This window comes from Cryptomeria japonica, chromosome 2 (assembly GCF_030272615.1).
Source record: "Cryptomeria japonica chromosome 2, Sugi_1.0, whole genome shotgun sequence".
Lineage (NCBI taxonomy): Eukaryota > Viridiplantae > Streptophyta > Pinopsida > Cupressales > Cupressaceae > Cryptomeria > Cryptomeria japonica.
The window spans coordinates 316,163,761-316,189,581 of NC_081406.1; the positions used below are offsets into that span (position 1 = coordinate 316,163,761).

The 25,821-nt window shown below is 39.2% G+C and overlaps 1 protein-coding gene across 6 annotated transcripts in view; it reads right to left on the reverse strand.

Annotated features, from left to right (window-relative positions):
* LOC131070237 (DExH-box ATP-dependent RNA helicase DExH7, chloroplastic) overlaps positions 1–25,821 on the reverse strand; it is a 408,882-nt gene that overhangs the window by 168,287 nt on the left and 214,774 nt on the right. For all 6 annotated transcript variants that reach the window (XR_009371539.1, XM_058005745.2, XM_058005743.2 and 3 more), the window contains exon 26: positions 11,435–11,518. Coding sequence is in view for 5 of the 6 variants with exons in the window: in XM_058005745.2 (XP_057861728.2) it covers positions 11,435–11,518 (84 nt within the window). In the remaining variant the exon portion in view is untranslated. The remainder of the gene's footprint in view (positions 1–11,434; positions 11,519–25,821) is intronic.

Below are 25,821 nucleotides of genomic sequence, written 5' to 3' on the forward strand. Positions count from 1 at the left end.
TTCCAAGGCAAATTTGCTGGCACAAAAAACGAGGCACCCAGAAAAATCTGAGACCAACCCAGAAAAGCTCTCGAAAAACCCACCAAGAATCTGAAAACAGAATGCAGATCCGACGGCACAAAAATTGAGGCACAGAAAACGATGCACGCAGAAAAATCTAACGACGACCCAGTTGAGGTCTTGAAAAACCCACCAAGAATCTACAACCAAAAATAAAATTTCGACTTGAACTAAGGGTCAAAACCCTAGTCGAAAATTGCAGAAACCCTAGGAAAATTTTCAACCTGCAAAAAAAAAAAACTGCCCAGGAAGAGAAAAAAATCTGTTTTTAAAAAAAAAAACAGTTTTAAAATAAATCTCTTCAATAAAAACTTCGAAAAATTTTAATAACAAAAATTTTCGAAATTTTTAATTTCCATGCTCTGATACCATGAAAAATAAATTGAATGAATGATTCAATAATCGGATGATTACATTGAACGATATACACACATATATATAGAGGTTACAAAATGATGTTCTATAATTAGAACATAACGTTAAAGTAAAAGATTAAAGAGCTAAAAGCTAAATTAAGCTTAAAAGCTAATTAATTAAAAAGAAAAAGCTAAATGCTAAATAAAGCTTAAAAGCTAATTAATTAAAAAGAAAAAACTAAATGCTAAATAAAGCTTAAAAGCTAATTAATTAAAAAGAAAAAGCTAAATGCTAAATAAAGCTTAAAAGCTAATTAACTAAAAAGCTAAATGACCATTAAACAAGGAACTAAATATAGGTGACTAAAATATAATTAAATATTCCAATAAAATAAGCATACTTTATTTGCACCCAATATATAGAATCTTCTCTAAAAATCATTCTTAGAAAATCATATCACATTTAAGAAACTCTTGCATTGATTTTCCAAGAAAAAAATGTAAGTCTAGGTTATCTCAGGATTATAAATCCTGTATTAACAAGGTATTCTTCATTTGACATTTGATGGCATGTATCCATGACTTTGTTCCTGTGTGCCCAACAAGAATACCTTGCCAGCATTTCAGGCATAGGATAGCAACATAGAGAATGCTGAAAACTGATCATTTCTGTGATAATTTCATCTATATCCTATGCGTTTTGGATATCACCTCTTTAAAGCATGCCTTGCGAACAGAGTATGCATTAATATGCTGTAATGTCCCCAGCTTTTGGGTGAAAAAATAATTAATTAATTAATATTTAAGATGCCTTGATGAATTATTAAAATAAGACAGCTTTAAATTAATTATTTATTGAGTAACTTGAGTGATAATATATTTAATATTTTAAAATAAAGGCACTTTTGGTAGTTATAATGATACATTAAATTAAAAAATGTTATTTTAATTTTTCCCTTCTAGAAGGCAAGTTATAAAAGGGAGTTGGGGTCTCATGTGGACATACACAGAAGACAGAAGATTGAGAACTTGTTTTCTTTGTGGAGATTTATTGAAGTTTGTACTTGAGAGCCAAACTTGTGCCTGCAAGATGAAAACTCCAATGGTGTATTGGAGCTGAGTCGTTCTTTGTCGGAGCGGTTCCACACAAGGATTGTCAACATGCTAAAGGTTGGGTGAGGACGAAAACCCTCGTTGTGGATACATTATTGAGATATCAGGTTTGCAATACAGATTTGTGTAAGTCTTTTGAGTAGGTTGTATGTGTGCTTTTTATTTCAATGGCTATTTGTTGAAAGTGTCTGCCAATTAAAGAAAAGGAATCTCATGAGATTTAAAGCGCATTAATTACCTTGTTTTGGAGGCCAATAGGAATTTTATATTGTTGACAAATATTCAAGAGGTTGTATCTGTGCTTAAGACAAAGTGGAAGATAAAAGATTGATGCTTATTTCCTAGTTATTGTTTGGGACTTTTCAGATAAGACAAAACTCAGGTCTGCAAAAAGACAAGATTATTTTAACCCGGCTGTGAAGTCTTTGAGCATGAATAATATTTATTGAAGTTTGAACGGTTGATTAGATTTAATCGTGCCACTACAGCCTTTGCATGGAGTGGTATAGGAGGGATTTCTTTTGAGTATGATCAGCTGGACGTGGCATCTATATGTTTGAAGCTTCATTTTGGTGCTAACTCCACAAAAGACAAACATCTACACACGATAAAAGAGTCTATTTTAAAATGAATCGGGCATTGAGTTTTGGGGGCAATTTGTGTTGAGATGAAAAGAGACTTTTCATATTGTGGGCCGCTCTCACATGAAGACATAATATGTAATGTCCCCATTTTGCGAGCATCAGAGTTTGTAAGAATTAGCCTATCATTTGACCCTCGTAGGCTAACAATTATTGATAGAGGGCCTCGTGTGGTAGTTACTTGGTGATTAGAGACATTACTCTTCAGCTGGATTCAGGTTTTGGCCTTTGCACAGGTTTTTTGACTCAGATTGGCACACTTACTATTTATAGTAAGTTACTATTTTGGGAGAGTCAGGGTTCCTATTAATAGAAAGACACCTGAGCAGAGCTTATTGGCAGTGTGGACCTTGATTGGGCCTTTGCAGCTATTTCTAGACTCAGTTCCACATACTTACTATTTATAGTAAGTCACTATTCAGGGTTTCTATTTTTAGACAGGCATCCAATCACATGGAGAACAGGGAGAGTCGACTCCTGGCTCAGACGACTTAGCAATCAGACAAGTACATCAAGAGATATTAAAGTTTAAGTGACTTAAGTGATTTATTTAATATTTTAATATTATTATAAAGTTCTGAAGTAACTTTATAATAATAAAGTCACTTTAATATAATAAAGTCATTTTAATATAATAAAGTGCGTTAAGTGAATAATTTAATGTGGGAATAAATCTTTTATCCCACATTGGCCAGGAAGGTGTTTGAGCTCTCTTAAGGAAAGAATAAAAGGAAAGGCAAGAGTTCATTCTCGGCATCCAGTTGATGAATAGTATTTTGATTGATTTTTATTGTGGAGCCTAGGGCTTTCGCAATTTTCTTCTTTGATCATAGGAAACGGAAACTTCCTATTGATAGCAATTTTGAAGGTGTGAAATAACACCTGAATTATTGCAGTTGTGGGAAAGAATACTTCAGTTCTTTCATTTGTGCAAATTGGTGAAGTTTTCTACAAGGGTTTGAAGTTTATTGTTGAAGAACATTTATAGTTGGTTGTGAATCATCCTTCTTTGGCACATGGAGTTATATCATTATTGTTGGGAGAGATTATCAACAAATTATTCAAGGTTTTAAGAGCAGATTGCAAGTTTGTTCTTGCTGCTACAGTGCCGTGAACAGTGCGCATGAACAGTGCCGTGAACAGTGCGCAACAGTGCCGTGAACAGTGCGCATGAACAGTGCCATGAACAGTGCGCTACAGTGCCGTGAACAGTGCGCTACAGTAGTTTGAGTTCTATAGAAGGGGATTTAAAAAGGTTGAACAGCTATATATATTTGACAAGGGATTTGCATATGAGGAGAATCAAACCAATATATCAAGGCAGCCATTGAAATACCAGGTTTTCTATCTATGGTCATTGTATTAGAAAATCATTACTTCATTGCATCATTTTCTATTATGATTATATCATGAAATATTTGGAGGTTGCATATGTTTAATGGAGATATAATTTGCCTATTCCACATTCATGGTAATATTCAACATTGATCAGCCATTTAGCTTTCATGCCAATTGTTTGCTTAAATGCCTAATGGCTGTAGGTGTACTTTGGGATGCATGACAAGTGTTTGTCTTAATGTCAACTAGCTGTACTAGTTAATTTCAGTCATTACATATGTGTGGAAAGGTCTAAAACAGCTAGTATATCATTTCTATAACAACTTTGCATTGTTAGAAGCTTTCCATAACTTCATTTGCAGCCTACAAACCCAAAGAAGACAAATAAAGAATTCACTACAGCGGCTTCAAACATTGTATGCCAAGTGTTTGACAATATTCCTTGGGGGTTCAATAAGTGAAACAGGGTCAAATTAGCCAAGGGATATTACAGTGGTATCAGAGCGGTTTCCTGCCAACCTGTTGGGTGATGGTTGCATTCAATTGGTGGGAAAATCATCCGTGTACAAATCAGTTTTGATTTGGTTTTCAGTTGGGTAGTGAAAATGGGCTACATGAGAACATTGTTCAGCGATAAACAGGCATTGAAAGAACTTGAACAATCACAATACAAGCTCAGCCGAGAGTTGTTGCGTTTAGAGCAAACGCTTTCAAAGTTTGGGTTGCCTAAAAGATTCAATTCACTTCCTACCAGCAAAGGTCGAACACCACAAAACAAAGAAGAAGAAGTGATTAGCATGTTTAAGGAGTATAGCACTCTTCCTCAAAAAATTAAGAAGGAACTTCCTTTCATGAGCTACATGGATTTGCACCCGAGTCCTTGCCATAAGACAGAGTTTGCAAGGAAGAAATATCACACTATAGCTCATGAATTGTTTACACATGAAATGGATAGAGAATCTACGCATAAGGATAATACAACTCTTCATCAACATGATTTGGTATCTTCAAATTCCTATGAAGTATGCAGAAATTTATATGATGAATTTGATAGACATGCTGATTTGATTCAAGAAGACACTAGCACAACTTTGGGTAATGATTTATCTACATCATCCTTGCAAGAGGTGACTCAAGAAGTTTCTAATATAGAGGCTACATGAAGTGCTTATAACATCACACCCAGTCTCTGTATTAATTCAACAGTCCATGTACATCAAGTGCTTATAACATCACACCCAGATACAACTATCATGATCCTACTAAGAAGGAAAGATATGCAATATATAATACCCGAAGAGGTGTGACCAACCGTCGCGTCCAACTGCCCTTCAGGACGACTAACTGACTAGCATAACTCATAATTACCGACGACAACATAACATAATACGACAACATGACATAATGATTATTCCCGGCAACATCATCCCCCCCAAGAAAAGAAGTCATCTCCGGACGACTTAATACAAAATAGAGATGACATTAAACAAAACCAAGGTAGAGAACTACAGGAACTGCTAACACCAATCGAGCCCGGAACTCATACACCTGTTGCGTCCTCGCCTGAAAACCCTTTTCTTCTACCATCAAACTTGTCTACAAAACATGCTTTTTAGTCTTAGCCTCCACCAACTGCTACTCAAATGATACTATCTCTCTAGCCAATTTGTCCTCGATAGCCACCCGCACTGCCCTCTCGGCATCCAACTCCTGGGCACGCTGAGCTAAGTCTCACGCTACTACTGCCTCCAACCTGGTGGTCAGCTCCTCTCGAGCCCTCTGTGCATCCACCAAGGCAACCTCACGTCCAGTCCAAACATACTCCGAGTTCCTCAAAGCGTACCATTCATGCCTGGAAGTGGCCACAACCTCATGGCACAAAGGCTAGGAGATGCCTCAAATCCTCCATCACACTCCCCAAAGGTTGATAACTGAACTGAATAACTCCCTTGTGTTGTACGACTTCGCGTTCTTGCAAGGCCTTCCCTCAAACTTTGTTTGTTCACAACCTCCAAATCCGTCTCCCTCTACAGCTTATGGCTTCCCCGCCAATGCTTAGCTTCAGGCTTCTTTCTCACAGTATGGAACAACCCCAACACTTACCGTGACTTCTCTGATGCCTTCGCCCAACTCAAAAAGTGTATTGTAGCTCAAAAATAAACTGGGGGTCTAGGGGCAGTGTCGTTGCCTAGACATACTCGGAAAAGGAAGGAGCGGATGGCGTACGGACACGATGGGCCTAACCGTCGGTGAGATTAACCCAGAGGCCGACGACGCACAAATGGAACTCTACGACGGAGAGGACACTGCAACGAGGGAATTCTCAATCCTGTTTTAGGCAGCCATCGAGACCTACGTCCGAAGGGAGGCCATGAAGGCTAAAGTCCCAACAAGTGCCGTGTGGACCGCACTGGAAGTTAGCCCCGTAGCGAATCGGTTGATGAACCACCTCCCCCGATTGCTTGCACAGGCATCACTGGCACAACGAACCCGCCTGGAGGAGATTGCCTGTGAGGAGGGATGCCAACAGGTCCTCCGACAGTACGAAGAAAACAATCGTCATTGGGACACAGAGCGTGATGGCAAGAGGCGAAGGGGAAATTCAACCCTGTAATAATCCCAACACAATGTTGACATAAATTGTGGCCAAAAGGGAAAATAATAAAAGTTTTTTTGTGTACATGGTGTGTGCTTGCTATGTACAGAAGTGATTTATGCCCAATATACTAAATAAGGACAAAAATAAAAAGATACAAAGTGACGAATGGGAAGTGGCACAAAGAGCGTTGAATCTCAAACAACAAATAGAACGAAGGCGTAGGCTAAGGCAGTTTGCCGACGGACGACCAGCCGAGGGGTTGCTCGAAGGGAACCCAGGAGGTGTCACGAAGGTTGCGGAGGCAGAGATAGACGGAGAGAAATACACTCTCTACACTGTCGTAGGGTTGCCCGAAGGGAACCTAGAAGGAGTCACGGAGGGTGTCGAAGGAGAACTCTACAATTCGCCAGAATACCACTATAGGGTAAGAAGCCGCGAAGAGTTGGTGGAACAAACAAGGCGAAGTCTAAACCTAATAGACGCTACCAGAGACCTACTAAAGAACTTGTCCATTTCGGAGGACAACCGGAGGGAGACGACAGAAGGTGACGGTACGGCCGAAGGTGCCAGGGGAGCACAAGGGTACCGTACGGGAGGAAATTTGTTCGGTTCGGGGTCAACCACCTTCTCCGGAGGACCCACGAGTGGAGGGTCAGGTGCAGGAGGCAGAGGCGGAGGATCACCAGGTACAAGCACACAAGGCACCAGAGGAGCCAGACCCAGTGGTGGGATGGCAACTAAGCAGAAGCTGCCAAAGTTCAACGGCGACGGGAAGGAAGATCCTGTCCGCCATTGCCGCACTTGCGAAACCATATGGTCAGCGAACGGTGTTACTGACCAGGACGAATGGGTAACACAATTTCCAGCAACCTTAAGGGGAGTGACCATGCACTGGTACTCCGATACGGATAAGACCAAAGTCGGCACATGGCCCAACCTGAAGGAGTTCGAGATAGAGTTTCGCCTCCTCAGAGATGACAATGAAATAGTAGCCGAAATCTATGGCACAAAGAAAAACAAGAACGAGACTGTCCGAGCCTATCGTCGACAGCTCAAGGAAGTGTTGGGGAAAATGGAGAGTCAACCAGCGGATGGGTTGAAAAAGAGATGGTTCGTGGAGGGACTGAAACACTCTATCCGGAAGAAGATGAAAATTGTTCCACCAACCTCGTACGAAGATGCATACAATAGAGCGATGGATCTCGAGAGCGAGACCAAGACATCCAAGAAGAAGGATAGCTCATCCGAGGATGATGACTCTTCCGAAGGAACCAACAGCGATGGCGAGTCTGGCAAAAAGGTGCAAGCGCTCTAGAAAGACATGGAGCGAATGAGGAGAGAATTTAAAGCAATGAGAAGCACGGGTCGGACCGAAGGGGATGTATGGTGCACAGAGTGCAAAGAGGAAGGACATACGAAGGGTACTTGTTCGAAGAAGGCCTTTTGCGAGATTTGCCAAGTGATGGGACACTCCATCAAGGAGTGCCCATACAACATGAAAACACGAAACCAACAAGTATTGCTTACATAGGAACAACCAACTACATCGAGCAGTACCGGCAGCTCCCAGGCAAACAACAATGCAACATCGAGAGGCTACCGAGATAAGCGGTGGGGAGGACGAAACAACACTAACAACAATAACAATACAAGGAGCCGGATCCAATACGATTCCAAAGGCCGATCGATGATACAATGTAGAGCGTCCAGCCAGTGGGGGCACTTTGCCCGAGACTGCCCGAAGGGAGAGGCCACACAATATTTGTGCAAATGGTGTGGACCGAGAGACCACAAAGACGACACCTGCCCGAAGTCCAGCGTCAACTTGCTCAATATCGAGGAAACCAAAGAAGAGGAAGTGCTGGCCATAACCTGCACCCAAGCTAGACAAGCAATGTGCCCAAACTCGGAGACGGAGAAGCGAAGGGTACGAGAAGCACGGGAAGAAATTGAGAAAGAGATACGAGAGGGGGCGAAGGCGAAGGGTACGGCGGGTATTTCCAGCCGACTGGAGGCGGAGGAGGCTATAATAAATCAAATTTTAAAACTAGAGGTGCCTGTGAAGGTACACGACCTCCTCCAGATGACGCCTCAATTACGAACGGCGTTGCTGAATAATCTCTCCCAACCACGCACCAATACCAACCACCGCACAGATGTTCCTGGGGGGTTTGCAATAGACCCCAGGCTGCTGGCAGTTAACACGAGAAGGAACCCGGCCATTGTGGAGATGGGTATCCTTGGCACCATTCTAACGATACCATCGTCGATGGTGGATCGGGAGTGAATGTTCTTACAAAAGAAACCTGGCGGAAGCTGGGGAAGCCAACGCTGTGGCCATCTACATTCAATCTGCTGGGAGCAGATCAGCATGGAATCAAACCCATCGGGACACTGATGGGCCAGCAAGTTGCCATCGGGACGCAAACCTTCATACTAGACTTCGTGGTAATCCCACTAAAGAAAAAAGGGTACGATGCAATCTTAGGGAGAGGGTGGCTGGTGGCAGCCAAGGCCACCCACAACTAGAAGAAGAACACTCTGTCTATGGAGAATGGAAGAAGGAAGTTTATCATAGACCTTGGGACGCAGTTGGTTAGTGAGGAACTGGCATCATCTTCGGAATTGGAGGGTGAAGGAGAAGGCGACCTGAGGGATGAAGGACGGGGCTGCAGGGAGCCCAACGACGAAGGGATTCTCAAACTAGGAGAGTGCTCCGAAGATGACACGGGGTCATTAAACGAGCTCTTCCACTAGGAGATGGAGGATTACGAAATGTTCCAGAGCTACAGGCTCGAAGTAGAGGAACCAGAGAAAGTAACAGAGGAGGTGTACCTGTCGGAATACAGAGAATATTGGAAGGGAGACACCCCAAACCTCAATGACGTAGATAATCCCAAGATCATTCGTGTCGGCAACGATTGGAACCCTGTGTGGAAGGCTGCAACCTTCAAAATCTTTATTCTTCTTCTTCTTCTTCTTATGTACGAGAAGGAGACTGTGGTTCCTATAGAATTTATGGTTCCAGGTCTTCGAATGGCCATTGAAAATAGACTTGCCATCAACAAGTCCAAATTGAAACCCTACCACGAGAAGCGCAGGGGACCCGAGAGGCCGGAAGGACACCCGAGAGTTTGGAGGGGGATCCGAGAGGATGGAAGGGGACTCAAGAGGCCAGGCAGGCGACTCGATTGGCACAGGACCAAAAGGGGAGACTCTCTGGACAATTAGATTAGGAAATTGAAAAAATAAATAAATAAATAAATTTTGAAAAGTACAAAAAAAATAAATAAATAAAAAATCGGTGGTCACGGTGGAACCGCCATGCGGTGGAACCATCGTCGGGGGCCACTGTACGGTGGAACCACCGTCAGGGGGGCCACCATACGGTGTAACCACCATGGGAGACCACCGTGTGGTGGAACCACCACGGTCAACCACCGTGTGGTTGGACACCATACGGTGGACCACCGTGCAGTGGGACACCGTACGGTGCACCACCGTGCTGTGACCCCGTGCGACCACCGTGCTGTGACCCCGTGCGACCACCGTGTGGTGGGGCACCATACGATGGACCACCGTGCGGAGGCCCCGTGCGGTGGGACACCGTACGGTGCACCACCGTGCCGTGAGGCCCCATGCAGTGGGACCCCATACGATGCACCCCAGTCGATGGAGGTCACCGGCCTAGGGTGGAAGTTCATCCACCGTATGACCTTCCCAGCCACTGTACGCGAGACCAATCACTGTACGACACCAAGCTTTGGGTGACCCCAGTCGCTGTACGACTCAGCCACCGTACGACAAACCAGTCTATTGTACGATAGATAACCTCTGTACGGGCTCGAGACATTACAGTCCCTAGGCCTGAAGGAGCACGGCGGCAGCAGATTAAAAGAGGGTGAAAGGAAAAATACCACGGCACGGCAGGGATAAACGGTAGTGATGGCACATGATAAAAAAAAAAAACGACGACCAGATTTAAAATCATTCGATGGAGTTTTGGGGTGAAACCATGATTAAAATTGAAATGTTAAAGTTGGCCTTATGTGAATAGTAACAGAGAAACATAAGAGAAAATAGTGAAAAGTGCCCCCATCCTAGTAACTTAAGTTTTTTTTTTTTTTTAGGGCGCCAAGCTCACAATGAGAAATTAGACCCTCAAGGATATTTTATGATTTTAAAGCTAAATAGTAACGCCAAAATAGATAAAAAGGTATTTTGCCTATCATTTGGATTCATTCTTATGCTTCCAATTTTCAGATCAACAACAAGCTTCAGGGTTACAGCAGCTTGGAGCTTCTAGGAACGCAAACTTTTGGGAGAATTCGGAGATTTGGATGAAAACACATCTCTTCTGGTGACGGGTTTCATCAGTTTTCAGTTTCAGTGTGCATTCGACAGCCTTCATTGGGGGTTTTAGTGCAGATTTATCAATTTGAGGGCAGGGTTTCTTCAATTAATTGCAGGGTAGACCTTCTAGAGGTCATCTCCACTCATTTCCAACTTATTCTCAGCCAACCGCTCCATTTTGGAAATAAGGGTATCAAACCCTAGGGTGTTTTGGGGGTTGCTAGCTAATATTGGAGCTGATTTTCATATTCCATCAGCTGGAAATTTGTATCAGACCTCTTTGCTCAGTTAATGGTATGTACATTGGTCTTTTTAAGTGGACGAAATCATCTTATTTTGTCTTCTTTATGAGTTATGCATTATTCTAGTTTGTATTAGCAGTTATTTTCTCTTAGCATTCAAGAATCTTTCAAAAACTCTCAAAAACACAAACAAAAACTAGAAAACCAGTCAAATCCCTTCCAAATATACACTGGCCAAAGACTTATCAGCAACAAACAATTGCACATAACCTCAAATTTTGGTTCAGTTTTGGGGAGAATTGGATTGGGGATCATTCACAGCAGTCCTGAAGAGCACTCAGTTTGGGATTTTAGATAAAATCACTTTCATTAATTGTCAATTTGAAAACATTACATTATGAGAGCTATTCAGAACCACTTGCAAATCTGAAACTATAAAACTTGCAAAAGGTACCTTGCATATTTGGCAGTAAGTAAACTGTTTGACATGAAGTCTGAACATTAAATATTGGAAAGTGGTACAGAAAGGTAAAAAAATTGACACAGTTTAAGGGTGGCATCCTACATATGTAGGTTGGGTGTCAGCTAACAGAAAAGTACAAATGGAATACCACAGAAGCATCTGCATATAGATGAATATCAGGAGACAAAAATACCAGTTGTTTGGAAAGAAGGAAACCACATATACAAATTGCAGAGAAAAATCTCACAAGAAAAGAGTTAAAAATAAACCTTTCCGATTCTCACATCCACTGGTAGTTTGGCCAAATGATATCCAAGAGAAGTTAGCTCTTCATTCCCTTCAAGAGCTCCAACCTGAAAAAGGTAATAAGTTGTTCTCAGTCATACCTTAATTACAATCATAATCTAAATTTCTGAGATACTCACTTACACATACAATGTGTAAGTTGACTTATGAAGTTCTAATAATGAATGACAAAGTAAAATTATGTTGGTAGAAATATGAATGACTTTTAACATTGTAGATGGTAAAACCTAGTCACACTGCTTAGAAGGATCGGAATTTAATTAATCAAGACCCCATATATACCTGTTGAAATGATTATGAATCAAAAATCACAAATGACAAAAAATGAATGAAAAGGAGTCAGGATTCCTAAATACTCCATATAACATACTTTTAAGGGGATTTAGTTATTTTCTTGTTAAATATAACTACACAAAACTTATATCTAGATTCTATAGAACAAAAAGAAAAGGAATTTGACTGCAAAGCAAATGCCATCACTGAGTTGTACAAAGCACCAAGAAACAAGAAATATCAGTTCATTCATCAATTACTATGGACTAACCTTCAAGCTGCTGGAAAAACTAATCTATAAAATACCTATGGTTGTGGACAGGCATTATGCAATCCAGGGGCATGGCTCAATAGATTCCCAAGAAAAAAGCATTTTATAATCAAACAACAAATACATTTTTGAGAATGTAGCACATAATGATGTCATAGACAATCGAAACTAGAGTCTTCCAAAGCTTTATTTTACATATCCACTAACATTTCACAGGAGCAAAATACATATATAACACAAATATCATTCACAGTTGAATATGGTCTCTGCTTAGAGGGATTTTAGTTAGTCTTGACCAAGTTTGATTCACTGACAATAAGAAAGCTTCTATGTACTTAAGTCTTTATTTTACTCAAATATTATAAGACTTTTCATGCAGTGGCATAGAAACCTAACCAATACATAGACACCTCCTTTTTTACTTAAACACAAAGAAACTGATTTCAAAATATGGCACGTTAAATTCATTTTATTTCTGTAAAATAGTAATTTATATAATATTAGAAATAGATTACTTTAATATCAGAAAACAACCAGAGTAACTGGGATTTGAAGAGTAAATTCCATTACAGTAGAACACTACTAGGGCAATGCATAAACAAAATGCACATAAAATGAGAAAGGTAAATGCAACGCAAGTAAATCAAAAACAGTAAGAAGAGGTGCAAGTAAAAACAGTTCTCCAAGGAGACAATACCTCAAGCACAACATTGATGAAGATGCAAATAAGACTGACAAAAGAAGAGTGACATCACATGTTTGTCAAACAGTACTTGGGTAAAAAAATGGCAATAGCTTATGAAAGGTAATAGCAGACAAAGCATAAATAAATTGTAAATGAAACAGGAGATGGAAATGCAATTTGATTGAATCACAAACAATAACAACTAAATGCAAATACTAATAGCCTTTTAAGAAGATGACCCCTCAAGCACAAAGTTTATGAAGATGCAAACAAAGATCATGACAGAACAAAAGCGATATCACCCATTTGTAGCAAAATCAAGCCAAAATAATGATCAACATCATTAGCTATGGAAAATACCAAATCTAATAATGTTCACACTCATACTATAGTGTCTAATAGCACTAAAATTAGAACACCTGAAAAAATTTCACTGTTCAAGATTGTAGTTAGTAATTATGTTATTCTTGTGGTGTTATCTGTCATAACCTTCTCTCTTAAACGAATATAAATAATTTAATAGTGCAAAGATTAATTAAAAGAAGAGAAAATATACATGGCAAATTATTTCTTTTACTTATTAAATTTGGAAATTACATGTTTTGCATATTTATTTTTATTCACATATTTTATTTAAGCACATGGTGTAGAAGAAAAAGGGGAAGGCCAGAACATTTGATATAATAGAAAATGGGAGTTCCAAAACAATGAATAAATCTATTATATAAGCATACAAGACGAAGTGACAATTTTTATTTTGAAAAAAAACTACTTATTCAGTTTCATGTTATAATTGCAAAATGGAAGTTACATGAGTGGAAGCTATCCTTTAGAAACTATCACAAAAATGATGCTAATATTAATGTTTTATTATTTTATGAAAAGAGGTTATTTTTGATTGAATAGAATCTTGAACAAATAATAATAGGTTTGAAAAGAAAATATCCCTCCAATTTCTATATAATGTGGTTAAAGGAAAGCATAAAGTATGTTATGAAATTTTCATCTTATGAATTTGGTTTTAGTTTTGAAAAAAAAATGTGAGCAGGTTTTGTTAGAGATTTTGATGAAAGATGAGTAGAACGTAGATGTTTCTTTTGAAAGAAGATTGCAATCAGGATTGCAAGAGGAAATGAACTTGAAGAAAGAGAAGTTGAAGGAGCTTGGTACGACAGAGAAGGGATTTGAATCTTTTGTGAATCCAGATTTTAATTCTTTATGTACCTTTATGTTGAATGCAATTTCATTGAAAATCTGAAAAAAAATGTTGAATGAATTTTTATTTAAAACTTTGAGATATTTTTTTATTTGAATTTTTGTTTGGAAAATGGATTGTTCGAATGCATGCATTTTCATCTGAAAAAGGATTGTTGATAAATCTGAAAGAGAATTGTCTGAATCCATGAATTTTTCTGTCAATGTCTTCCTTCCCAAAAATTTCCCCATTCCTTCTCCTCTCTGAGAAATTTGTAAAATATATTAAAAATAAATATATCTGCTTAGTTTGATGTTTCTTATTTTTCTATCTCAATTTAAATAGAAAAAATATAACATGAAAATCTATCTTTACTATTATCTTTTCTCCCAATTTTGTTTTCTCCAAATTTTCAAAAATCTTAAATATACATTGTCCCCTCTTTCCTAGACGATCACTCAGATGTTGAGATTTGCCTATTATACATCTCTGTAAGCAAATCCAGTGGATAGGAGATGTTATTCCTGGCATGGAAGGACTTTACACACTAGAGATTGGCTTTTGGATGCTTATTTAATGAGCAAATAATGTTATTTTATTAGAAAGTTATTTTTTCTAAAAGTAGAAAATTTCATTAAATTAACTTTATGAAGTTAAATTATAAAGTTACTTTATTAAGCCAAATTATAACATCATAAAGTAACTTTATAATATCAAATTATAAAGTTAAGTGGAAATTTATTTTATAAAGTGAAATTACATAATTCCACTAATATGGGCACACCCCTTACTTGGATGCACTATTGGAATTAAGGGCCAAATAAAATATGATTAAAGGAGGAGCCGGAGTCCAAAGTGAGGAGGGATTATTAAAAGAGAATTCATTCTCTTATTTGCTCATTATGTACGTGCATTTTTTTCAGAATTCTTTCTCAGAGCAGATTTGCTAGGTATTTTCCAGAGGACAAAAACCCATGGAGACATGTGGATCGGATGAAAACCCAATTCACCATTGAGGGAAATCTACACATGGTTTACATTTATGCTTCATTGGAGAAATTTTCAGGAAGATTTTACAGGTTTCTTACAGAAATAAAGCACCAAGGGTTTGGTGCATTCAAATTAGTCAAATTCAATAAAAATGAATACTTCCTAGAGATCGAATGGACATTGTTTGATGAAAATTTCTGCAAGAGACTTATTGGAAATTGATTGCAGCAGTTACTAGCTGATTGGTGAGTAGACTTGGTGGGAATTTTTATTTGGTATCAGAGCCATTATCTTGCCAGCCTGAGGATATTGTGATTATTTCTATGTATCTTGGAAGGATTGGGTGACATAGATACTGTGCTTGCAAGAGAGTTCAAGAGCAATTCAATTTTGATATGGTTACTCCAGCAGGTGCAAGTATGGGTGATATGTAGGATGGTAATAGGAGTCCCCATCAATAGGAGAGACAGAATCAACATGATGATCTTGATCGAGAGTTATTTAGAACTCTTGTTAATACACAACCACATATTGCATAGACATTAGAGCGGATAAGTGGAGCCCTTGATAGATTGGATTTGGACCGGCCTAGGGATAGGTGTTGCAGACATGACAGGCGTGATGGGCATGACCAAGTTGACAGGTCCGTATTAGTTCTAGGGAGAGGTGGGGACAGTAGAGCTCCATCTTCATTGGACAGTAAATTCGACTCTCATTTCCACCTAGAGAGGCACCAACACCAATTGAGCCACTTGAGGGCATGGAGTTTCAAGACGTTGTTATGGCAGCTAGTGAAGAGTGGGCATGCCTTCCACAGCATATTATAGATGTTTTTCATTAACATCAATATTGTTTATAGCGTAGAGCCAATATGAGGAACCGTGGTGATAGATGGCCTAGGTAGCAACATAATGATGACCTAAAATGAGCTACAAGCAAGCTCACTTTATCTTCCTTTTGATGGTAGTGGGAAGATCAGTGCACGAGCTTGGGTGCACAAGTTTGATATCTACCTTTCACTTAAGCCGATGCTGGAGGAAGAGGCTATTCAGTATGCAATTATACATTTGGATGGCATGACTTATGACTAGTGGCATCATGGTTTGGTTACCCAAAAGTAAAACCATGGACTCATTCATTCTTACACGAAGTTCACTGAACTGTTGATTGCTAGATTTGACCGTAAGGATGTTGAGTTGTACTACATGGATTTAGCACTATTGAGGTAGACTAGACAGGTTGAAACTTATATCAATGAGTTTCAAGACATTATTGTTATGGTTCCTGAGATGCCAGATAGACGTGTGGTGATGCTTTTTATTGAGGGATTGCATGATCGATTACGAGGTTTGGTCGAGGCTCTTAAGCCTAGGACTTTACATGAGGCTATTCAAACTACTCTTGATACCACACCACCACCTACTTTTTATCAACAGAATCATAAGTTTTCTAGGAGCTCCAAGCCATTTCAGAGGTCTTCTACACAACATAATAGTGCACCACCTCCTCCCACGATGGATCAGGAGGCATGTAACGAGTTGAGGAAGAAGCTATGCTTCTTGTGTAAGAAGCCTTGGAAGCCTGGACACCAATGCCTTGGAAAAGGCAAGATGCATCTTGTAGAGGTTGTTAGATGTGGATGAGGAGCATGTATAGAATACAAATTCTGAGGGAAGCAGTGGTGAGGATGAGCAGGAAAATCCACAGGTAGAGCTGGGAGAGAATGATGCATAATTTTATTTATGAGGGATTTGTTGTTAGGCACAGATTGCAAGCAGAGGATTTTCCTGGTTTCAAAGTGACAGTAGTAAATGGATTTTCCATGAGGTGCACCAGAAGAGTTCTGCAACTTAGCAAACAGAGGAGAGCTTACACCTTGACCAACGACTTCTATGTTGTAGATCTTGGTGAGACTGATACAATGTTGGGCATTTAGCGGTTACAATCACTTGGCAGGTACATACATGATTTTAGGCATGGAGTGAAGAGTTTTGTTGTGCCATTTTCACACATCGCCCCATTGCAAATGAGGACCCCCTTGTTTTTCTTTTTAGGGTAGTGTTTTGGAGTCTTAGGGTTTTGTCGCCAGTCTCTTGCCTTCGAATGAGTCAAGTTTTGCAAAATTCGGAGGAGTCAAGAAATCAATAAGGAGAAGGAATGATCAAAAGAACGTTTTGATGCTATGGATGTGCTTAGATAGGTCGAAGGAGTAAAAATGCAATTTTTCGGCATCAATTTTAACAAGTTCCTATTTTTAGGAAATTTGTTTTTTCTAAAAAAAGAAAGTTAGGTTTTTGGCATTTTGGGTCGAATCCAGGCAGCTGCTTTTTTGTTCTACTTTTCTAAAAACAGAAAGTTGCTTTTTGCTTTTTCCGATCATGGGTAGTTCCTAAGTTAGAAGAAGTGTTAGGTCGAGAGAGTTCATTGTCAGCAATTTTAATGGAAGATCACAAGAAAATGGCTAAGTATGGAATCTCAACGAAGAATCCTCAGTTCTAGGTGAAGTTTGCCTGGACATGGAATAAATTCCTTGTGTCCATGGAAAGTCCACTCTCCAACCATGGAAGAATTCCTTGTTTCAACATGAACTCCGCCTTTGGAATTAACAAAGAAATTCCTTGTTGAAACATGAAGTCTACCCTTCCTTGGGGAAAATTCCTTGTTTGCAGGCTAAGTCTGCCCTCCCCATGCTTGGAAAAATCCTAGTGCTATCACCAAGTCCGCTCTATGCATTAAGAAAATCCCTTGAACAAGTGCAAAGTCTGCCCCTTGGTGAGGAATCCACAAATTGAGATGAAGCCCGCCCCTTGGTAAACAATCCACCAAACAACATGAAGTTCGCCCTATGCTTAGCAAGGAATCCATAAACAAGACAAAGTCCACCCTCTACACATTGTGAAAATTCCACACGAAGAGCAAAGTCCGCATTGGCAACATGGAAAATTCCTCAACCTATTATGAAGTCCGTCCAAGGTGAAAATGGGAAAATTTGAAAATTTGGCTAAGTGTTGAGGAGTTAAAACAAAAAATTTGGTGTATGACATGGAAAAATTCCCAACCAAGAAGAAAGTCTGCCCAAGGAAGATGAGAAAAGAAATTCATCAGTGTTGAAAAAAAATTCAAAAATTTTGGCTAAAGTGTTGAGGAATTGAAAAAAATATTCGAAGTCAACATAATATTAGCCGTAAGAGAAGCTTCTACAAGAAAGAAAAAAAAAAAAAATCGCCTTTGAAATCATAAAGCAAAAAAGAGAGAAAAAGGTAAGGTTTGATTTGGTGTCCAAAACATGATCCGATTCTCTATAAACTTGAGCATTGGCATTCATTTAACTCACAAGTTGCTTCTCAAAGTTGAAAGTTGGAGCTCAAGAAAGAATTTCGTTCAAGCTTCAAGGCAAATTTTGAAGTAATTGCAGGTGTAAAACAATTTCCTGGAGAATTCGAGCTAACTCCTACATTTGGAGATAAAGTTGGAAGCAATTCCTTATAGCAATTTAAGGATTTTCATCAAAATTTTCAGGTTTACGAAGGATTGAAGGTAGATTCTTAGAATTTCAGTTTCTTTCACACAAGATTTCCTTCATTCAGTCTGAATTTCTAGTTTTCTGGAATTGTAGAAGGACCACCATTTCAAATTCTTCAAATTTTACCTAAGATCCATGTTGCTTTTTATACTTTTTGCAGATTTGGAAGAAAGAAAATTTCAAAATCAGACTTAATTTTAATCTCCAGAATTTCACTAAGTCTAAATTATATTTTTAATTTCATAATCAAACTTGACTAAGTCTAATTTTCAGCCTGATTTCAAAAATTTCATAAGTTGAATTAAAATTATCCTTCGAAATTCCTTCAAACAAACATCAAAACCCTGCTTATTCTTTTTCTAACTTAGGAATTTGTCATGTTTTTTAGATGGTGGATGTCAACTCAAGGAGGGATTTCTATAAAAAATCAAAAGAAATTCCATAAAAAAGGACCACAGCTGGAATCCAAGATTGTGACAAAGTGGAAGAAGGTTGGACATACCGACCTTGGCCAGGCAAGGAAATATTCCTAAAGATTATGAGCCAATGGCTGTGGATTTAAGTCTTTCTACAAAGGAACTCTAAGTCTAGGACATTAAGTAAAGGCTAAGGAAAGGGGAAGAAAGGAAGAAGCAATCAAAGCAGTCCAAGACAAGGTTTTCATCATAGTTTCAGATGTGCTCGAGCAGAAAATAGTTTGAGACAAGGACATGGATGTAGAGACCTTGAAGGCCACAGTTTAGAGTACCTTCTTCACTTCTATGAATCCAAGGCATCCTCATTTCTCTCCATTGAGGATGGTTTTTGAAAACTGGAAATGGATTGGATAACTACTTTTGTCACATGTGAAGATGAGATGGACCTAATGGAATACAAGATTGACGTTTTCTTGAGTGTCCAAATGAAAGAGCTTGACCCCATAGTAACCGGGTTCATTGAATTTGCTGCCAAGGAAAAGGATAAGGGACGCTCACTTCTAGAAGAAAGCTGGATTTATTTGTTGTTTATTTCTCATTGGTCCATTTTGGATAACTATGTTAGGTTGCCCTAATTAGAGTTTAACGTTTAATTTTGGTCATTGATCTTAAATCAATTTGGGCCATTGCTTTATAATGGGGTGTCTATATAAACCCTCCTATCATTTGTAAAGAGAGAGATTTTGAAGAAATAGTTGTAGTGATACTTCTTAAGTAACAGACGTAATTCATTGTTCAATATGTTGGTGAATCTTTGTCCACTTTTGCAAGTTAGGATGGTTTCTCGGCTCTCATTAGAATAGATTTCATCTCAAGTTGATAGATTGAATGAAGGTTCAATAAAATTGCTTAATGTGGAGTTGATGTGTTCATACTTTTTATAATTGGATGATTTTCAATTATTTTGCAAAGTTAGCTTGTACTAGTAAATGAAAACTTAACTTCTATTCCTATATTCATTGTTCAATATGTTGGTGAATATGAGTGATATGAAAATCTTTTGAATTCCTTAGAAGATAGCACCATTCTTGTGTAGTTGTTGAATTTGACGAAACAAGAATTGGTTTAAATTCCACTTTTGCAATTTCTATCTCAAGAGTTTATAGGATTAGCTTAAGATTAGAATTATCTTCCTAAACCCTCACCCCTTTTTTCCTTTTTTCCAAGTCTTAGCATTGAAAAGAGCTTATTGCAAAATCATTCCAAAAAAGAAGAAAGTTACAAGTGTCAGTAATCAGCAGAATCCTAAGATTGATTTACTCCTTGAACAATTATTTAAGTCCCCCTTGAGATTACCAGCAAATCACAATGAACAAACTGAGACTATCCGTACGCATTTGGGAACCTTGGAATCATCTTTGTGATCACACGGTCAAGCTATTTAGCACATAGAAGATTTTGATCAAGAGAATAGGATATCTTTGGGTATTTTATTCTGCATTGAACATGAATGAAAACCACACCAACAAGTTCATGGCTAATGGTAAAAAGATTGTACTAAAGGCTCTTCCGGATGGTGGACCTATGGTGGTTTTAGCACGTAGGATGGAGTCTATCTTTAGACATGGTATTGTTGCTTGGGAAAAAAAGTGCTTCATTTTGTCCATTTACATGATAAGCAACCATACCATATTGACATTCAGACAATGTTGGACAAACATAGAGTAGTATTTGGTGATATTCCTCCTAGTAGACATCCTGACCATGGCTTTGAGTATGTGATTGAGCTCGAGGAGGGTGCCAAGCCCATCATCACTACCATCAACCTAAGCAATTTAAGGATGAGATAAAGAAGGTTATTCGTGAGCTATTGGATATGGGGCATATTCGGCCTAGCTCTAGCCCTTCTTCTATGGTGTTGTTGAAGAAGGATGGCACTAAGCATATGTGTATTGATTATTGTGCCTTGAATAAGAAGAGCATCAAAAATAAGTACCGATTCTATGCATAGATAAGTCGTTGAACGAACTTCATGGGGCAGAGTACTTCTTGAAGATTGATCTTTGATCAAGTTACCATCAGATTCGTGTCCGTGAGGAGGATATACATAAGACCATAGTTTCAGGACTCTTCAAGTCCTGAGCCGAGTGACCCTAGCTGAGCCTCAGGGATTCAAGACACTCCAAGGACTCGCTTCAGGTGAGACTCACTAGAAATTGGTTTTTTGCCATGTCCTGCCAAGTTTTTGCAAAGTCCTGCCGAATCTTGTCGAGTCTCAAGTCATGTCAGCCTTGTCGAGTCCATGCCGAGCCCGAGTTTCGTTTCTGTGCATAAGACAACATCCTGATGTCATTATGGGCACTATGAGTTTTTGGTGATGCCATTTAACCTTATTAACGCACTTGCTACATTTCAATCATGCTTGAATCATGTATTCAATAAGCAATTGCGTTAGTATGTGCTTGTGTTCTTCAACGATATATTGATATACAACAGGACTTGGGAGGAGCACATGAGACATTTGGATGAGGTTCTTGGTATCACAGAGGCACAGTCTCTATTTGCCAAGATGTCCAAGTGTGAATTTGGACTTATAAGGATCTTCTACCTGGGACTCGTGATTGGAGCTGAAGGGGTTAACGTAGATCAAAAGAAGATTTAGGCAATTCTTGATTGGCCACCTGCTAGGAACATTTTCGATTTGCAAGGATTCCTAGGCTTATGTGGATATTACAAGACGTTCGTGAAGGGATATTTACAGCTGACAGCTCCATTGACCGACCTTACACAGAAGGGTGCATTTAGATGGAAAAATGAGCCACAGGTTGTATTTGATAGGCTCAAGCAGGTTATGACCACTTGTCCAATTCTAGCTCTTCCAGACTTCTCTTAGCCCTTTGTGTTAGAGTGTGATGCATTAGGAGAGGGTATAGGTGTGGTTCTTATGCAGAATCGCCATCCCATTGCTTATGAGAGCACGAAATTGAGAGATAATGAGAGATGTATTCCACCTACGACAAGGAGATGCTCAAAAGTATCGTAGCAAAAAAACTCAAGCCTCGGTTCTATGGTCCATATAGAGTTTTGAGGAGATTGGAGAGGTAGCCTATGAGCTTGAGTTGCCTTCTGAAAGTAAGATAGACAATGTCTTTCATGTGTCTTGCTTGAAGAAAGCTCTTCAATAACATGTTTCATCACCTGATTTGCCTCCATTGGATGAGGCGGGTAGATTGATTTTGATTCCTACTGAGATTTTTGGACATGAGGGAGAGGAGATTGAGGAAAAAAAGTGATCAGAGAATACTTGGTTCGTTGAAATGACTTGCCTATAGAGGATGCCATGTGGGAAGGAGAGATGATACTTCAACATCCAACGTTGCAATTGCTTGAGGGCAAGCAATCTTAGGAAGGGAGGACTGCAATGTCCCCTCTTTCCTAGATGATCACTCAAATGTTGAGATTTGCCTATTATCCATCTTCGTGGGCAAATCCAATGGATAGGAGATGTTATTCCTAGCATGGAAGGACTTTACACTCTAGAGATCGGCTTTTGGATGCTTATTTAATGAGCAAATAATGTTATTTTATTATAAAGTTACTTTTTCTAAAAATAGAAAATTTCATTAAAGTAACTTTATTGAGTTAAATTATGAAGTTACTTTATTAAGCCAAATTATAACATCATAAAGTAACTTTATAATAACAAATTATTAAGTGGAAATTTGTTTTATAAAGTAAAAATCAGAGAAACGGGACTCGTCCGGACTCGCCCAAACTCGGCGAGTCCGAGTCCGAGTCAGGCTTGGCGAGTCCCAGGGGCTCGGACTCGGACTTGTCGGAGTCTGGCGAGTAAAATCGCCAGACTCGCCGAGTCGGCGAGTTTGGCCCAAACTCGCCAAACTCGGCAAGTCCCGAGCCTCGGACTCGGCCAGCATCTACCAAACAAAAAACACAAAAAAAAATTAATATGCAATGTTTTTCGAAGTCCGTTTTTTTATGTTAATTGTCTTCTAGCCCTAAAAGTGACTTTCATTTCATTCACTTCCAAAAAAAGGAAGAGTAAAGTGAGTTGGGAAGAAAAACAAGGGTGCATAGAAGAAAAACCAGCAAGGAGGAAGCTCAAGTTTTCTTCAATTTGTCACACTGGAGCTGCATTGTGTTTCGATTTGGTGCATCAAGAGTTGGATAGGAATACTTTGCAGCTCGTTTCAAGCTTGTTGTAAGAGGTACAGTTGTTTCTTTGAAGATTAGTTTGTTTCTTGTATGCAAAAATTCCATTTTGTATCCATTTATTTTGAAAGTTTTACATCTTCTTTCAAAATCTTTTGTATGTGTGTATGTAGCATGTAGTATGTAATTGTAGTGTTGTACTATGTAGGGTTTGTAAATTTCTTTTTTTTTAAAGTAGGGTTTGACAAACCCTACTTTATTTTTTTTGAATGTATGTAATATGTATTAATTTTATTTTGTATTTGTAATGTTTTATTGCAGCAAACTTCACTTTATTATTTCAATTTGCCTCAACTTCAAGTTTCACAAAACTATCCTAAAATGTCTACTTCAGCTTCTAGACCCCCCATTAGAAAGGACCCTGCTTGGAAATATCATGAGGATTTTCCAGGGCAAGGGAAGGGGCAAACAAAATGTATGTTTTGCAAAACAATATTCCATGGAGGTATATATAGGCTTAAATACCATATTGCTGGTGTGCGTGGACATGATGCCGAACCATGCCTAAAAGCAATCTCGGAGGCCGTACGTGATTGTTATGTAATGGTTGAGGAGATTGAAAGAAAAAAGAAACAAAAGGAGGATCGAGCGGCCATTGGGAGAGAGACAGTTTTAGGAAGAGGGACACAGTTAGGTTGTGTTGGAGGCCCTTCTTCCTTACCTCCATATCGTCCCACTCAGTTTGCTACTGCTGGTGCTTCCGTTTCTGCTTCTGCTTCTATAAGTGGCAGTGCCACCGCCACTTCTCATGCTCCTACCACTAGTAGTTGTAGTGGGAATGTTAACATTGGACCTAGGATTCGTAAATCTAGGTTGGATTCCTTCTTTGTGCCTCGCACTACTCCTGGGTCCCAACCGTCACTTAAGGGCATGGGTTGGAACAAGGAGATCATTGTTAGGAGATGGCATCATCAGCTTCATAGGCCCATCCATGCGGCAGCCTATTATCTGAATCCGGCATTCCGTTTTATCCCTTGTTTCAAGGCTGATGTGGAGGTCCTTAATGGGCTATATGCAATCATGGAGAAGATGGGACCTGCTGGTACTTCTCAGATAGACCTTTTTCGAGAGCTACAGATGTTCTCGAATGCACAAGGGGAGACCTTTTCTCATCCTGTCGCCAAAGACGGTAGGACAACTATGATGCCAGGTAAAAATAAATTGTTAGGCTTAATTTTAGTTTTATTCAATACTATATTGTAACTTGTTAAATGAGTTCATGAGTGAGACTGATTTTATTTATTTTTCTCATTTCAAACTCAAATCATTGGTGGAACTTTTTTGGCCCAGAGACACCAAATATTCAGAAGTTGGCCATTCGCATCTTGAGCCAACCATGCAGCGCATCAGGTTGGGAGCGCAATTGGAGTATGTTTGAGCACATACACTCCAAGAGGCGCAATAGATTATCTGTGGAGAAGATGAATGATCTCGTCTTTGTTCACTACAACCTCCGCCTGAGAATGAGAAAGAATGCAATAGTTGACATGTCTCCTATCATTCTAGATGAGGTTGATCTTGAAGCAAAGTGGGCCAATGAGAATTAGACAGCTCCTAGGACTCCTACAGCTGTATTTAGTGATGATGACATTGATTGGATTGACCAGGTAGATATAGAGGCTGAGGCTGTAGCCATGGCAGAGGAGGAGCAGAGAGCACGAGCAGAGACAGGAAATACTGAGACTCAGAGTGACACAGTTGTTCCTGATGTTGGCGAGCATGACACAGCTGTTCCTGATGTTGGTGAGCATGGCATGGTGTCATGGGGAGCGACTATGGCTGCTGAATCATCCAGGACCTACTTTAAACGCCTTTGCAGGGGGCCAGGGCGAGAGGGTGCACTTGCACGGCCCTCTGAGCCATAGGCTTGTACACTTGTAGTTGTATTTAGTATTTACTATTTACCTTTGGTACTTGTATGAAACATTTGATGATGATCATATGATGACATGGATTTTTTATTCCATGAGTTTTGTAATATTGTATACATTTGACAATATTTATATATCTATGTTTGTTATTTTCTTCAGCTACAATTTGCATTTATGCTTATGTGATTGATGTATACTTGTGTATGTAATCAAATGAGCCGAGTTTGATGATGTTTTTGTGTCTTTAAGGTGTATTCAATAAAGGGTGTCTGAAACAAGTTTTAAATCTTTAAAAATCTCTAAATTTCTTGAGTTTTTCACTTTCCTGAGTCCAGCCGAGTCTGGAGCCGAGTCTGACGCCGAGTCCCGAGTCCGAGCCGAGTCCGAGTCCCGTTTCTTTGGTAAAAATACATAATTCCACTACCCTTGGACGCAATATTGGAATTGAAGGCCAAATAAAATATGATTAAAAGAGGCGTTGGAGTCTAAAGTGAGGAGGGATTAATAAAGACAATTCGATCTCTTATTTGCTCATTATGTACGCGCATTTTTTTCAGAATTCTTTCTTAGAGCAGCTTTGCCAAGTATTTTCCAGAGGACGAAAACCCATGGAGAATCATGAATTGGACGAAAATCCAATTCACCATTGAGGGAAATCTACATAGGGTTTCCATTTGTGCTTCATTGGAGGAATTTTCAGGCAGATTTTACAGGTTTCTTACAGCAATAAATAACCAAGGGTTTGGTGCATTCAGATCAATCAAATTCAATAAAAATAAATGCTTCCTGGAGGTTGAATGGTCATTGTTTGATGAAAATTTCTGCAAGAGACTCATTGGAAATTGATTGCAGCAGTTACTGGTTGATTGGTGAGCAGATTTGGAGGGTTAGGAACT